Source organism: Geotrypetes seraphini, chromosome 1 (assembly GCF_902459505.1).
Source record: "Geotrypetes seraphini chromosome 1, aGeoSer1.1, whole genome shotgun sequence".
In the NCBI taxonomy this organism is placed as follows: Eukaryota; Metazoa; Chordata; class Amphibia; order Gymnophiona; family Dermophiidae; genus Geotrypetes; species Geotrypetes seraphini.
This window is the reverse complement of record NC_047084.1, coordinates 296,104,404-296,120,903: the sequence shown is the minus strand read 5'-3', so window position 1 is coordinate 296,120,903 and position 16,500 is coordinate 296,104,404. Positions and strand designations below refer to the sequence as shown.

At 40.4% G+C, this 16,500-nt stretch overlaps 1 protein-coding gene across 1 annotated transcript in view; it reads right to left on the bottom strand.

The window, feature by feature from the left end:
* The window catches only part of LOC117364557 (disintegrin and metalloproteinase domain-containing protein 33-like), a 313,992-nt gene that overhangs the window by 29,240 nt on the left and 268,252 nt on the right, over positions 1-16,500 (bottom strand). The window contains exons 15-17 of the mRNA XM_033953874.1: positions 7,564-7,672; positions 4,649-4,853; positions 1,878-1,955 (exon numbers count right to left, since the gene is read on the bottom strand). Of these exons, the coding sequence (XP_033809765.1) occupies positions 1,878-1,955; positions 4,649-4,853; positions 7,564-7,672 (392 nt within the window). The remainder of the gene's footprint in view (positions 1-1,877; positions 1,956-4,648; positions 4,854-7,563; positions 7,673-16,500) is intronic.

Genomic DNA, 16,500 nt, shown 5'->3' with positions numbered 1-16,500 from the left:
CCAGAGGATGTAGTAAGAGTGGTTAATGTAGCTGGTTTTAAAAAAGGTTTGGAAAAGTTCCTGTAGGAAAAGTCCATAAATTGCTGTTGAGACAGACATGGGAGAAGCCACTGCTTGCTCTGGATCGGTGGCATGGAATGCTGCTGCTATTTGGGTTTTTACCAGGTACTTGAAACTTGGATTGGCCTCTGTGAGAAAAGATACTGGGCTAGATGGACCACTGGTCTGATCCAGTGAGGCTATTCTTATGTTCTTAAGTGTGAGAAATCTTCTTGACTTAAGGGTTGGTGCTTTTGTTCAACAGGAAATGACGTGACCACACATGCCTGCGGTCAGAATCCAGCAGCCATCTTTGTGAGCAGTGAAACACACGTTGTTGGTGTTATTTGAGAGCACAGGTATTCATTCTTGTGCATTATTCTGAAGCATGTACATCGCCATGAGAATTTTTTTGTTTGATGGGATTTTTCTGATCCTTAGGAGAGTATAGCACGTCCAAACCATGAGGCAACTATGAAAGCAAAACGCTGGCCACTATCAGTGTAAGGGAGCAGGTCCTATACAGACAAGTGTTGTAACTCTCTTATTTCAGTGTGTTTACTACATTGCAGAGCCACCAATTTTGTTTTAATATGGGAGGTTTTTTTTTTTTTAGGTCTATGAGATTTTCACTCCCTAATGCCTACCACCTGGTCACCGTAGGTTGGAGGAGGGGATCTGAGGCTTTTCCTCCTGATTATTCCATTACTGGTGGCATATAGTTGAAATATGCTTTGATACTACTTTGCATTGTATTTTTGTATCGTAGTATTCACATTTGATCACCTGTGAGTGCTTTCTTTTTTGGACAACGTAGAAGTGTAAGTTGTTTTTTGTGATTTAATATTTTCTATTTTCTTGTGTTTTGTTCTTCTAATTTAGATTTGCACATGAATCTGGCTACATATGATTCTATATGGATACATGTTCAAATCCTCTCGAATGCAATCCAGCAATGATATGGATGATGAGAGTGGCATGGGCAGGTCAGGGGTGTTCCTAAGAATTATGCACAGTGTTACAGAATTTGGATGCAGAGCACCCAAGTTGCCCAGCAGGATTTACACCGGGTTGGAACAGATGGTTCATCCAGTTATTCCCATTGACACTGTTAAGGATATAGTTCAGCAGCTGGCCGAAGACTATGATTGACTGTAAGATAACTCCTTACCCAAGTCAGTTTTGGTATTTGGTTCTTTACCATCCTGGGTAGATGAGCCTAGAAAGGCTTGTGCTCAGCAGTCTGACAAATAAAGTTATACGGATAATCCATCTGTATTAATTTAAGGCATATATTCAGTGGCAACATCCATAGAAGTGAGACTGTTGAATATGCAAGCATATGAAGCTAGGCCTGTTTCATCTTGGTCGTGTATTGACAAATGACTAAAATATATGTGCTGGCCACCTTACCACCAAGTTTGTAATAATCTAAATCCTGTAGCTAGCCAAACTATTTATTTATTTAATTTTTGTAGCCTGTCCTCCCAAAGGAGCTCAGAATGGGTTACAAATCAGGTTCTCAAGCATTTTCCCCTATCTATCCCGGTGGGCTCACAATCTATCTAATGTAAATGCGACACTGGAGGATTAAGTGACTTGCCCAGGGTCACAAGGAGCAGTGTGGGATTTGAACCCACAACCTCTGCATGCTGAAGCTGTAGCTCTAATCACTACACCACATTCTCCTCCACTAATGAGGTCATTACCAAACATCCAGCCTCCTAAATTCTCAGGGCCTTGCAGGATAGTACCTGGCCACCATCAACCTGCTGGCAATAACTTGGTAGCTCTCTGGGGGATAGACACGACAGTGGTACAGAGAGAAAGATACTTACCCCATGATTATGGCACTGAGAAACACACTGGTCCAGTTCAAAGAAGGAAGCATTTTTACATTGGCGATCCATGCACACCTAACAGAAAAGAAACTCAAGATTACTGGCAAAGAATATACTGTAGCCCCTGTTGGAGGATCAGACTGCACTGTGACAAACTTGACACAGCTACCTATCATTTCAGGGGTATACAGATCAAATTTGAAGGAGATACTGTAAATCTTTCTTCTACACAAGTGATTCCCAAATCTGTCCTGGGGGAACACCTGCCAGTCAGGTTTTCAGGATATCCACAATGAATATTCATGAGATTTATTTGCATACACTTTTCCTTAGTATGCAAATCTATCTCATCACTTCCTTCATGAACAAAATCTCAATAAGGCTTTTGGTTCTAGCACTTCAGAATCATGAATCTTATCTGAGCCTCATCAGGTAATATAACACAGACTTTCACGGCGATATTGTAAATAAATAACATCTTGCTCTTGGTCACAAGAGATAATTGCACTACTTGAACCCACACAGGAAGGTCTGGAGGCCATTAGGAATAGTTCCCTGATGACATAAGTTACTATATTCTATACGTTGTACATGTAAGTAGCAACCCCACCTCCACCACTCTCCTGATCCATCCGTGTAAATCCCTCCCCTTGAATTTACATGCTATACCTTTTATGCACCCTCGTACAGAACAGTGCAGACAGTCACAGAAGACTGAAAAGGACTTACAGAGAAGAAAACAACATACATATGAAAATAACTGAGAAGCATAGGGAAGAGCTAACCCCTTGCCCCAAACTAAGTTAATAACATTTAAGCATCATCAAATTAAGACGTGTGAGAACTGCTTATGAATTATGTGACGTGCAATTTACAAATAGTGCAAATTAATACAAATAAAAATGTTGAGTTTTCTTTATTACTAGTGCGCAGAAACATCTGTTTACACTGGCAATATTAAAAAGAAAGCAAAGAATAATTTATCAATCAACCATTCATGTTGAAATATGGGAGTTATACTCCGAGTTCATCACTTGTCACTGGCTTTGGTTCTACTTTAAACAAGGAAAAGTTAACGATTTTTACTTCACAAACTATCTCAGCCTCATGAATATATCACTGCTCGCAAAAACTGCATATACACTCCCCCCTCCATATTCGCGGTTTCATCAACTGTGGTTTCGTTTATTCACAGTTTTTCATTTGCAGGCTCTGCCCCCAAAATTATATCAGAGACCATCGCTGCTCCCAGTGATGCACAGAAAAAATCGCTGCTCCAAAGCCTTGATTGCTTTGTTGCTCAAGTTTGGATAACTACTGCATAAAAAATAAAATTACTTGCCATTAGTTTTCAAGGACCAATCACGTCAAAGAATGATGCATGACTGGGTGGTTGTATACTTATGCACACAGATGCTCATAACATTGACAGACTCTTGTGTATGCGAAGTACATGTCATCTATTCTAGCTTATACTTATGAAGGGAATTTTTTACATTAAAGTATAATTCTGGAATCTCTCATGGCACACTACTGTGCCTTGATGCACAGTTTGAGAGACACTGGTCTATTCCATTTGATATTACTAGCATTGTGTCATTAGAGTCACGATTAATTGGGATGAGTAGAAGAATGTCATCTGCTTCTCTGTTAGGATTCATTGTGATTCACAATAAGATTGATGATTGGTTACATTTAGGATTTTGCATATGATAATTCACTTGGGAGTGAATTGGTGTTGGTTATATTGAGAGCTTCATGTAAGACAATTCACTGGGGAGTGTTTACAACAGCGTGGGGTTAGGAAGATATCAGTGGTGAAGTAGTTATGTTAGGGATGTGAAGCGTAGAGGTGAGTTTTAAGCTTTTTTTGAAATTGAAGTACATAGTAGGTTGTCTTGTATGTGATGACAATTTATTCCATATAAGTGGTCTTTGGAACTTGAATATAGATTTGTATGCTTTCTTCCAGTGTATCTGCTGGGAGGAGGGGAAGGTAATCTTGAAACGTTGGACTATGCGTGTGTTGATGAAGGATGGGGTGACATTTGATATTAGAGGTGAGTCCACCAGAGTTTTCTCTGTAGATTGCCTTGTAGATCATGCAGGCCATCTTGAAGTGGATTCTTTTCTTTAACGGAAGCCAGTGTAGTTTGTCCAGTAGTGGGCTAGCCCTCTTCATCTTGTTTGATTTAAATATGAGTCTAGCCGCTGTGTCTTGTAATAGCTTTAGTTGTTTTATTTCTTTCTCGGTGATGCCGTGTTATAGTGAGTTGCAGTAGTCTAGGTAGGGCATTAATACAGCTTGTGTAACTATCTTGAAGCTATTCTATGTCAGTTTAGGTCTTATTATTCTTAGCTGTCTGTGTCTGAAGAAGAATTTTTTGGTGACAGCACTGATTTGGTTATGGAAGTTTGAAGATAAAGGTGAACTGGTTGATATTATGTATTTGGATTTTTAAAAGGCATTTGACAGAATACCTCATGAAAGACTTCTGAGGAAATTAGAAAGTCATGGATAGGAGGAAATGTCCTATGGATTAAGAACTGGTTGAAAGACAGAAAACAGAGTGGGTTTAAATGGTTAATATTTTCAATGGAGAAGGGTAAATAGTGGGGTTCTCAAGGGGTCTGTACTGGGACCGCTGCTTTTTAACATATTTTTAAATGATCTAGAGATAAGTCTAGTATCACACCCAGTCCTTTGGATGTTTTTTCTATTTGAATTCTGACTTTGGGGCCATCCACAGCTCTACAAGTCTCCTTACCATTCCATCTCCACACTTCGTCCCTGCCATCACTAGCCCAGGGTCGGAGAGGTCTCCTTCCTCCTCTTTTGTGGTGTATGTGAATGTACCTCGGCATTTCACCTCTCGACCATTGAACCGGATAGTGGTGTCCATGGACACAGTGTTGGTTCCTTTGGGTTTACTTGCTGTGCTCTGGCACTGGATCTTCCCACACTTGGCATCCCTAAAGAAAAATGATGAAGGTGACTGAAGGATCAAGGTTATTCTAGAAAGTAATATGCTTTGAGGAGTATGATCACTCAATACTCCTATGGAATGTCTGCTACGAAAAGGTAGATATGCTAAAGAGAGTCTTGATTCTTGGCAAACATTTTAACTATGCAATTCATCTGTATATAATGAAAATAGTCATACATTTTCCAGCCTTTAAAGAGTGTGTGGACTGGTTACATGGTACTATATTTCAGTGATTGTTTTTATGTGGTTTTGCCCAATCAAGAAGCAACTATGCCTCATATCTTTCCAGCTACTAAGTCACCACCAGGAAACTGTCGTTGTGACTACTGTGTTTGCATAAAGTGTGAGATAAACCCAAGGAACAAAAAATAGACTAAAAGTGGCAAACAAATGATGCAATTAATGAGAAACACCTCCTGGGAGTAAATTGTGAATTTGGAAAAAGGGAATCATGGACTAGAACAGTTGTTTCAGTTTTTTGTTTTTATTATTATTAATAGAAGAGTAAGTTTCAAAAGGAACTTTATTTGGCTAGTTGGATGCTGGTTGTATAAGATGCATAAAATATAACTTTTGGCTGTCAATATAAAGTAGGGTGAGTTTGAGGAGATGTTGAGAATGGTAAGCAAATTTATCTGTTTACTATATCTATACCATAGAAACAGCGGGGATAAAGATATAGGGCTCCTTTTACTAAGGTGCGCTAGTGGTTTTAGCGCGCACTTAGCGCACGCTGCATTGCCATGCACATTAAACGCTAATGCCAGCATTGAGCTGGCATTAGTTCTTGGCGCATAGCGCAGGGTTAGCGCACGGGGCAATGCAGCGCATGCTAAAAACGCTAGCACACCTTAGTAAAAGGAGCCCATAATCTTAAGTTATATGAGAGGATGCTGAAAAGTTCTCAGCTCAACCAAACAATTTCCTAAATTCTGAGCGTTATTTTGCCACTGTAGCTGAAAAGAGCGTCATCTTATTTCATTAAGTGCCAATTTGAAGAAACAAAATTCTGGGCTCCTTTTACGAAGCCGCGTTAGCGGTTCAATGCACGTAATAGCGCATGCTAAACTTCTGGCCGCGCTAGACGTTAACGCCAGCACTGAGCTGGCGTTAGTTCTGGCCGCATAGCGCGGGTTTAGCGTGTGCTAAAACCGCTAACGCGGCTTCGTAAAAGGAGCCCTCTATGTTTTGACATAGTTTCAGATCATTGATTGAACTATCCACGTCATTCTCTTCTTGGTTGGGCTGAGAACTTTTCGTACAGATATACATATACGAGGGATCTTTAAAAAGTTTCCACACTTTTTATTTTTATTAAACACTATTAAATGTCTCAAAAGCAAATTACATCACTTTCCACATAATGACGTTCTATGACGTACCCTTTTGTACCTTTTTGAAGAAACCTGATATCTCACTAAATATTTTCTTAAACACATATAGATAATTTATCTTTATGCAGATAAACAGCTGATAAAAATTTACTCTAATGATTTGTGTAGGTTTCATTCTTTGCTTTTCATTGTAGTCAGAGCAGTGCTCACAGTCATACTAGGCACTGTGCAGCTCTTACTAAAAGGTACAAAGACTTTGGACTCTGACTGACAGAGAGGAATTTAGATTATGCAGTCCTAGTTTCTTCCTTAATAGGTGGTTTCTCCTTCCTCTATCTGTTAGTATGGGCAATTCGGCCTAAGGTGCGGGTGTGGACGTATTCCTGATGAAGCTCTACCTCCCCTCTTCGGAACTTGAGCTCTCTCCAAGTTTTCCGCAAACATCTGAAAACCTGGCTTTTCTCAAAAAATGTAAGTCTCCCTCCAATTTAGGAATCAAGGAAACTCTTATATCTTGGCATCCCAAGTCCTCTAAATTTTCTTCACACTTCTACCTCTAACCCTCTGTTGTAGTTCCTTCCTATTTCTCCTACTGTAAACCGCGTCGAGCTCTACGAATGTGGAGATGATGCGGTATACAAACCTAAGGATTAGATTAGATTAGAGTGAAACGGGGACGCTCCGTTGAGCACAGAAACACATCGCTACAGAAAAGGAGGATGCTGAAACTTATCAGCTACATGCCAAGCTTGGAGAAGATCATATTCCCAGCTTATTGGGGAGTCAAAGCTAGGTATAATATTGAATAGACTATAAGAAATAGCTTGACAGCCCCTGGATTACTAACATAAAACAAACAAGAATTTAATAGAGACACTTTGCTTAGTTTTGAAATTTTTTTTAAAATTAAATGAATAGTAAAAAATTTAAAAATAAATTAGTCAAAAATAAAAGGGAAAATAAAAAGGTACCAATGATAACTTGCATTAGGCTGGTATGATGACTTGATCTAAAATCATGCAGCCGCAAGCACTTGAGGTAACCTTTTTCCCTATGAAATATCTATTGAAGCACAGTTACTATTATAGGGTTTTAAAAAAATCATATATTAAAAGAAGAACAGGCCACACCATAGTGTCTATCAATTGGTTTAAGGATAGAGAGGAAAAAGGACAGATTAGCTTGGTAAATCAGCATAAAAGCAGGGTTCGATTCCCATTATGAATTTTGTATCCCAGGCCCCCCAGGGCTGGTGATACTGTGAAGGCATTGTTCACAGCTTCTGTGGGGTGAAAGAGGGGATTCCAGCCACTGATCAATAGTGACACCTATTGGCTAAAATTAGGATACAAGGTTACCTACCTCTTTTCACACTTCACATAGTGACCCTGGCTGTCCTTGCCACAGTTGCCATATACGTCACCAGCCATGTTCACATCTTGGAAACAAGCATCTGGGGCAGGCCAGGCACCTACACTCAAAACGAAAACATCAGTCTGAGATATCTGGACAACCATCAAACTGCCTCAACAGTAAAGAACCAAACCAAAAGAGTTATGAGGAACACATGAATCACTCCTGGGTTACAAATTTTCAAACTGATATAATCCTAGAATGCTGAGAAGTCGTCATGGGAAAGCCAGGACCAACTCGCCTGTCTTTTAGTTAGGGGTTCAACAATTCTTGAACATTCAGCAGTGAAGTGATAAATATTACATTACATTATATTAGGGATTTCTATTCCGCCATTACCTTGCAGTTCAAGGCGGATTACAAAAGAATTATCCAAGATGTATTACAACAAGAACTTACTTGGTCATTTTCAAAAAGAGTAAGAAATGGGTAAGGTTATTTGTTTGGGGTAGTTGGCTTTAGTGAGAGGTGGAGTTTGAGACTTGCGGTATTATTTCTTTTTTTCAGAGTTTTCTTGAAGAGTATGGTTTTTATTTCTTTTCTAAAAGTCTTGTAGTTGAGGGATGCCGTCAGTAGATTGGCGATTTGGTTGTCTAGTTTGGCTGCTTGAGTGGCCAGGAGGCCATCATATAGTTTTTTCCGTTTGACCTCCTTAATTGGGGGGTATGAGAATGGGGTGTGAGTTTTCCTATGTCTGGTTGTGGTGTTATGGATGAGGCGGTTATTCAGGTAGTTTGGACTGTCTCCGTATAAAGTCTTAAATAGTAGGCAGTAGAATTTAAATTGTCTTCTTACTGGGATCGGAAGCCAGTGCGATTGGAGATATGCTTCTGTAATGTGATCATGTTTCTTTAATGAGTAGATGAGTCTTAGTGCTGTGTTTTGGATAGTTTGTAGTTGTTTTGTTATGGTTGTAGGGCATGGGAGGTAGAGGATATTACAGTAGTCAAGTAGGCCTAGTATTAAGGACTGAACTATGAGCTGGAATTGAGTTTTCTCGAATAATTTCCGAACTTGTCTTAAGTTTCTCATGACTAAGAATGACTTTTGTATTGTTTTATTGATTTGCGGTTGCATGGTGCAGCATCTGTCGATAGTTATTCCTAGCAGTTTTAGGGTGGTTTGTATAGGGTAGTTGATTGTGTTGATTTCAATGTTGATTATGGTTGGTATTTTGTTGTTTTCTAGGAGGATGAATTTCGTTTTATCTGGGTTCAATTTCAGTTTGTGATCTTTCATCCAGGTTGCTATTGATTTTAGTGTTTGGTATATTGTGTTCGTCATGGAGAGTTCAGGTTGATCGAAGGGTATGAGAATGGTAATGTCATCGGCATAGCTGTAGAAGGTTATGCTTTGTTTGTCCAGGTGAGAACTGAGGGAGGCTGTATAAAGATTGAAGAGAGTCGGGGATAGAGGGGATCCTTGGGAAACTCCGCAGGGGTTTGACCAAGGTTCAGATTTTTGTTTGTCTGATTTTACTCTATGGTTCTTGATTTAAGGAATCCTTCAAACCATGTGTATACTTTATCTGTGATACCTATTGTATCCAGGATTTGTAGTAGAATGTTACGGTCCACCAAGTCAAATGCAGCGGTAAGGTCTAGTTGTATGAGCATCATTTTTTTTCCTGTGCTGAGATGTTGTCTGGCTGTGTCCAAGAGAGATCCTAGTAGTGTTTCTGTGCTGAAGTTGTTTCTGAAGCCGGATTGTGTGGGATGGAGTATGTTATGGTTTTCTATGTAGTTGGAGAGGAATTTGGCAACTAGTCCTTCTATTATTTTGACATAGAGTGGAATAGAGGCAATGGGTCTGTAGTTGGCTGTTTGGTCTATCGGTCCTTTGGGGTCTTTGAGGATCGGGGTGATGATGATTTCGCTGAGGTTGGTAGGGTAGTGGCTGTTTATTAGCGAGATTTGTATCCAGTTTAGAAGAAGAGCGCGGAATTTTGTGCTTGATGTTTTTAGGAGATATGGTGGACAGTTGTTGAGGTCACAGGATGCATGGCTGTATTTTTTGTAGTATTTGTTGAATTCGGGCCATTGTATGTTGGGGAATTGAGACCATATTCTATCTGCAATGGTCACCTTGAAATCTTGAAGTGTTGTCTGTGCCTACTTTAGTGTGTATCGTTGTTTTTGCATAAATTTGCACTACCTACAAATTTATGTCTTGGTTATAGCATGCACTACAGTATTTCGAAATTGTGCCATTTTTCTTTTTTCTTTTACAGCAGCAGAAATTGATATTTTGGGAGAGTTTGAATTTGGTACTTATTATGTGTGCAAAATAATCCTGCAAAATTTCCAACTGTTATTATAATGACAGCCAGAGTGTTTCTGGTCCCAGTTCTCTGGAATAGACTACTCCTGGAAGAAAGGGTGGAAAGGAACATTTGTTCTTCAAGAAGAAACTGAAAGCATGGCTCTTCCCTTCAGTGAACCCAGAGTATGAAAGGTGAGTTGAATTTTGGTTGGCATCTGACTTGTGTATTGTGTTTATCATTTTATGTACATTTTGGGCTCCTTTTATAAAGGTGCGCTAGCGTTTTTAATGCATGCACCGGATTAGCGCGCGCTAGCTGAAAATCTACTGACTGCTCAAAAGGAGGCGGTAGCGGCTAGCGCGCGGGACAATTTAGCGCGTGCTATTCCGCGTGTTAAGGCCCTAGTGCGGCTTTGTTAAAGGAGCCCTTTATTTAAGTGGTTTTGTATTTAGGCACTTGGATTTGCTATTTATTATTTATCCTGCAGTCAATATTCAAAATGATTTAAGCAGATAGAAGAGGTTCCTGCCTGCTCAAATACTACTCTGTGGGCTATCCATAGATATTAAACAACACTTAATCACGCACTGCTATTGAATATTCCTCAAGATCATCAATGGACATTCTGAGGGTGGAGTTGGAGGCAGAGCCAGAAGTTATACAGATGCTAGCAATATTCAATGCTGGTGCCCACATAGCTAACCAGGCATGTAGAGTCACATAAAGAACTGTCCTAATTTTGTCTGGATAGCTATGCGGGTGCAGCACTGAATATTGACTGGCATCCACATAACTTCCAGGTACCAGCCCAAAGCTGCCTATGCTTTCCCCTCCCTACCCCAATAAAGAACAAGGCTCCCTTCTTCCCTCTCGCCCCCTTAAGAGGAAGGCCTTCTTCCTCCCTTTCCCTTTTATGTGAGTGCTGCTAGAGGTCATGGCAGCCAATTTGTCCACCCAGAGGTGGGGATATTTCACAGATTTTGTTGAAGAAAGAAAAATGGATATATTATTGGCAAACAAGATGTCTTTAAGATGTGAAGTCATTGACAATTTAATTTGTTGGTTGTCCTGCTTATTTTACATCCCCGCCATTTTGCACTTAGTACTTATCAGATTTCTTTTGGAGATATTTTGTCTAACTCATGGCAAAAACCATCGTTGTATTCCACAAGGGTCCCCTTTGTTCCCATTGCTCTTTAATATTTATCTTTTCTCTTTGGGCACAAGGTTGGTTAGCTGTGGTGTCAAGATGTATAAAGTTGGGTGGATGAGAAGTGTTTTCACGACTGTTGAGCAATGAATGAGTGATTTTAGGTTGAAATTTAATTCTGATAAAACTAGATTTTTCTTTGTTTCCCCTACTAATATTTCTAAGAGCATTCAGTTGAGATGGGGTTACTTATTCATTAGTTTCTTCAATCGAGATACTGGGAGTGATACTGGATAGACATTTGACTGCAAGACTAAGTGGGTGCTATGGTTCGCATGCTTTGGAGACTTCGCTCTTTTCGTTCATATTTTGATATTTCTTCTTCTTGGATATTAATGCAATTGTTAGTTTTAGGCATTCTTGATATTTTGCCAGCCCCAAAAAACATCTTTACTGGCTACACATAGTTCAGAGTACGAAAATCCCTCTGATTTTCAATCTGGGGAAATATGATCATGTCACTCCCTATTACTGTCAACGTCACTAGCTGCCAGTAGAGGTCAGCGTTGTGTTTAAATCTGGCAATTTGTTTTATAAAGTTTTATGTGGTCTAGTGCCAAATTATTTACTAGACCATTTTTCTTTTACCATCTCCAGCCTCCCCACTCAGTCTGCTATTGTGTTTGCTTTCCCCTTCATGAGATGTAGGACACGAAAACGATTTATGGAGCAGTTGATGTCTTTTCAAGCAGCATGCTTATGACCTGATCTTCTGCCTCTGATACTAGGTGCTGCTTCAAACATGCATTTTAAATGGTTGTTGAAAACTAATTTGTATAACAGATTTTTTTGTATGTATAAGGTTATGTATTTGTTATGTTTTTCGCTAATGTTGTTCAGTTATCTTACTCATATTGTGTAAACCACAATGAACTGTGAGGTATTGCATTATGCGAAATACAATAAATACAGGTTTCTGAGTCATTGAACATCCATTATAGATAATATGCAGATGATATTCTTTCTAGTTGACAGATCTGGAAAAGATTTAAAAAATAAATTAAAATCATGCATGTTGAAAGTTGTGGATTAAGAACATAAGAACATAAGCAATGCCTCCGCTGGGTCAGACCTGTCCATCATGCCCAGCAGTCCGCTCACGCGGCGGCCCAACAGGTCCAGGACCTGTGCAGTAATCCTCTATCTATACCCCTGTATCTCCTTTTCCAACAGGAAATTGTTCAATCCTTTCTTGAACCCCAGTACTGTACTCTGCCCTATTACGCCCTCTGGAAGCGCATTCTAGGTGTCCACCACATGTTGGGTAAAGAAGAACTTCCTAGCATTCGTTTTGAATCTGTCCCCTTTCAACTTTTCCGAATGCCCTCTTGTTCTTTAATTTTTTGAAAGTTTGAAGAATCTGTCCCTCTCTACTCTCTCTATGCCCTTCATGATCTTGTAAGTCTCTATCATATCCCCTCTAAGTCTCCTCTTCTCCAGGGAAAAGAGACCCAGTTTCTCCAACCTCTCAGCGTATGAGAGGTTTTCCATATCTTTTATCAGACGTGTTGCTCTCCTCTGAACTCTCTCGAGTAACGCCATATCCTTCTTAAGGTACGGTGACCAATATTGGACGCAGTACTCCAGATGCACCATCGCTAAATACAACGGCAGGATAACTTCTTTTGTTCTGGTAGTAATACCCTTCTTGATTATACCTAGCATTCTATTCGCTCTCTTAGCGGCCGCTGCGCACTGTGCCGTCGGCAAAGAACGTGGGAAAGACTGAAGTAATGCCTGTGGGACAGAGTGGTAAAGAGATGTGGCCAGAGATTATGGATCTATTGGGTGTAGATTTATTGGTCAAAAAGGAAATGACAGGATTATGGGTAAAACTGGACTTTGGTTTAATGATGAAGTGTCAGACTGATAAAACTATTCAGGCCTGTTTTGGCTACTTACATATACCACATAGTTTAAAGCTGATGCTGACACTTTGATTTTAGAAGTGTAGTTCAGGGAATGGCTTTCTCTAGTTTGTTCCCACACTTTGGGCATTTCAGCGTGTCTGCTGTAATGCAGTAAGAGAAGTCTATAGCATATAGTATATTTTATTGAGTTTCTAAGGAGATAGGTTAATGTTTAGACTGCAGCCAACATTTGATCATCAGACATATCTTTACATATGCATTTTTGTTTAAATCTAGTACCCCCTCCTGACGAAGGAAACAAAACCTGGGTCGAGGGGTCACAGTACACCTTTTTTCTTGTGGAGTTGCTTGAGTTATGAGTACAAACCCAGTATTGCTGATGTCATTGGGGACCTGCTGACCATCTGAATTCTCAAGCAAAGTTTTGGGCGTCATTATAGACTCACACTTTCATTTACTGATCATCTTAACTCTCTAGTAAAAAAAAAAAATAATGCTTTTTTAGCCTCCATATGTTGAGGAAAGTGAGATCCTGTTTCCACCAACAATATTTTGCTGTCCTTGTTCAATCAATCATTCTTTCGAGGCTGGACTACTGCAACTCTGTCTATTTAAGTTTGACCAAGAAAAGTCTTCAAAGACTTCAGCAGATCCAGAATACTGCAGCTAGGCAGATCTTTGCAAAGAGCAAATTTGACCATGTTTCGCCGCCCTTGCTACAACTCCAGTAATTTCCAAGGTCTACTTTAAATGTGCCTGCCTAACTTTCAAGATCCTGCACGGCATTCTTCCCCCCTTTAATTCCTCTATCTTGGAATGCTGTGAGACATGACATCACCAGATCTATCCAAAAGCTCAAATTATCTTTCCCCTCACTAAAAGGCGTTACCTAAATTGGAAAACTAGGGAAATCTCTTCACTTCAAAACTACAGAGCTTTGGAATAATTTCCCTGCCCAGCTGCGCAACCTGGGCTCTTTCCAACTATTCCGAAGACACCTGAAAACTTGGCTATTTTCAAAAATGTAAATTTCCGCTCCCCCCTACCTATGCTTCCCTCGGCTTCTGCCCACTGTACTTCCCTATTAATTTTTGTAAACCGTGCCGAGCTCTATACCGACTTAATGCTGCTAGCTCCTTCCCACTTCCCAGTCCCACTCCCTAATACCTTCCCAATTCCCCAAAGCAATCTCATCTACTCCGTATCTCCTCTAGAAATTACCAGATCTCTTCTTCATGTTAATACCTTTTTTGCAATTCTTTTGTAATCCGCCTTGAACCACAAGGCAATGACGGAATAGAAATCTCTAATAGTCTGACACAGAGTTAAAATTCACATCAGTACACAGATAAGCTTTATTGTTTTGTTTTATATTTTATTTAGTAAGTCACTTTGCACACATGGTGGTTATATATATATATATACCATATTTTTATTAAGGCGGTCAGGACAGTGAAATACCATGATGGTCTCAGAGGCAACACCAGTTAGTTTATCTTTTAACCATCACGGTTGTGGGTCTGAGTATTTCACACACATATGAATAATTTATAAGTATGTTAATTGAACACTGAGATCTCATGTTATGTTAAGTAGCTGTAGCTCAAGTGCAGGCACATTGGCTCCCTGCCACTGCATATTTTTTAGCTATTTATTTATCAATTTGTTTTTTATCCCGTTCTCCCCAACAAATTCAGAACGGGTTACAGGTACACATTTAACAGCTCAGAGTAGAATTTGAAAGGGTCAACTCGAATTGGGATTGGTTTTGCTATATATAGATAGAAAAGGGCAGTGATCAGATTTTTTGTCTGCTTGTTGATTTTCAACAGTGAGCGGCATCACATTTTTTTTCCAGTTCTGCTTTACTTTGATTCAGATGCAGCGCTGGGCCCTAGTAAGGAGCTGTAGAGCGACGCATCTGAAGCAGCGTTAAGCCAAGGGAGGAGGGTGTGAACACGGCTGGGTCGACATGTCAGAGCACTGGGAGAGAGGCCCAGATCCCTGAAGACCACACCCAGATCTGGTGGCTCAAGGGGGAGGGGGATGGAACTGCGGGGACCCCAAACCCCTCCCCCCGTGTCCTACCTTTTCAACATATTGCTCGGCTCTGCTAGGACTGGCCCCATACTTTCCACTCTCTGGACTTCCGCCGCCTCAGACACAACATCCTTCCCTCGGCTTCTGCCCACCCTACCCTTGCTTTCTATTAAGTAGAACACAGAGGAACGCAGAGAGAGGGGAGACATGATCGAGACATGATCGAGACGTTCAAATATCTCACGGGCCGCATCAAGGTGGAAGAAGATATCTTCTTTTTCAAAGGTCCCACGGCTACAAGAGGGCATCCGTGGAAAATCAGAGGAGGGAAGCTGCACGGTGACACCAGAAAATACTTTTTCACCGAAAGAGTGGTAGATCGCTGGAATGGTCTTCCACTTCAGGTGATTGAGGCCAGCAGCGTGCCTGATTTTAAGACAAAATGGGATCGTCACGTGGGTTCTCTTCACAGAGAAAGGTAGGGGTGAGTCATTAAGGTGGGCAGACTAGATAGGCCGTGGCCCTTATCTGCCGTCTATTTCTATGTTCTATGTTTCTAGTTATGTAAGACAATTTTTAATTAAATTGTTATGGGAAATGTTTTTGAAAAATTTTGTATAATTGAATATATTTTTGTTTTATTTATCGTTTCTGGGGAGCAGCTCGATTTTTTACTCCCTGATGAAGCTATTGGATATGGCAAAACTCAATACTGTGTAGGAATACTGAATATATCTTATGGAGTATTGGTTTCATCTTTACTGACTTCCATTGGATTTTATTGGTTGATACACCAAAGGGGCAGTTTTTCTTATGTCATCTCTCCTGCAGGAACAGTAGATAAATGATTTTATATATACTACAAATAATGCTTCTTTTCACATTAAGAGTGAATTATGAGTAGTGATTGAAATTTGTTTGCTGAGGTTTTTTCCTGTGTGTGAGGATGAACTAAGCAATCACTTGGTCAAAAGCAATAGAGTGATATAGGCCTCAGCAGAGGTGTAGCTATGTGGGACCCAGGGGAAGCAGTCACTCCTCTAAAAGGAGTTTCAAAGAAAATGGTGCCTAGCCATCATAGGCAAATGCCACCCCAAAAAAACAGCTTACAAATTACCTGTCTGGCATTTTCCCATTTATCTGCTGTCTTTCTCCCTTCCTACCCTTTCCCCTCCTCCCCACCGTGCTACAGATCTTCAATCTTTCAGGCCTCCAGCACCATCAGTGTCGGCAATGAAGGCATGCTGCTTTCTGCTGGCCCTGAATGCTTTCTCTCTGCTAAAACTTCCTGTTCCCACATAGGCGGGATGCTGCAGAGACAAAACTTCCAGGACCAGCCAAAGGCAGCGTGCTTTCACTGACGCTACTGGCAACCTGGAAAATTTAAGAACTGCAGTGCATGGGTGTAGGGGGCTAGGAATAGAGAGAGAGAGATGGCAAACCCTGCAGGGAGTGGAGATGCTACCATACTACAGAGAGAGGGCAAGGATGAATATGGAAGA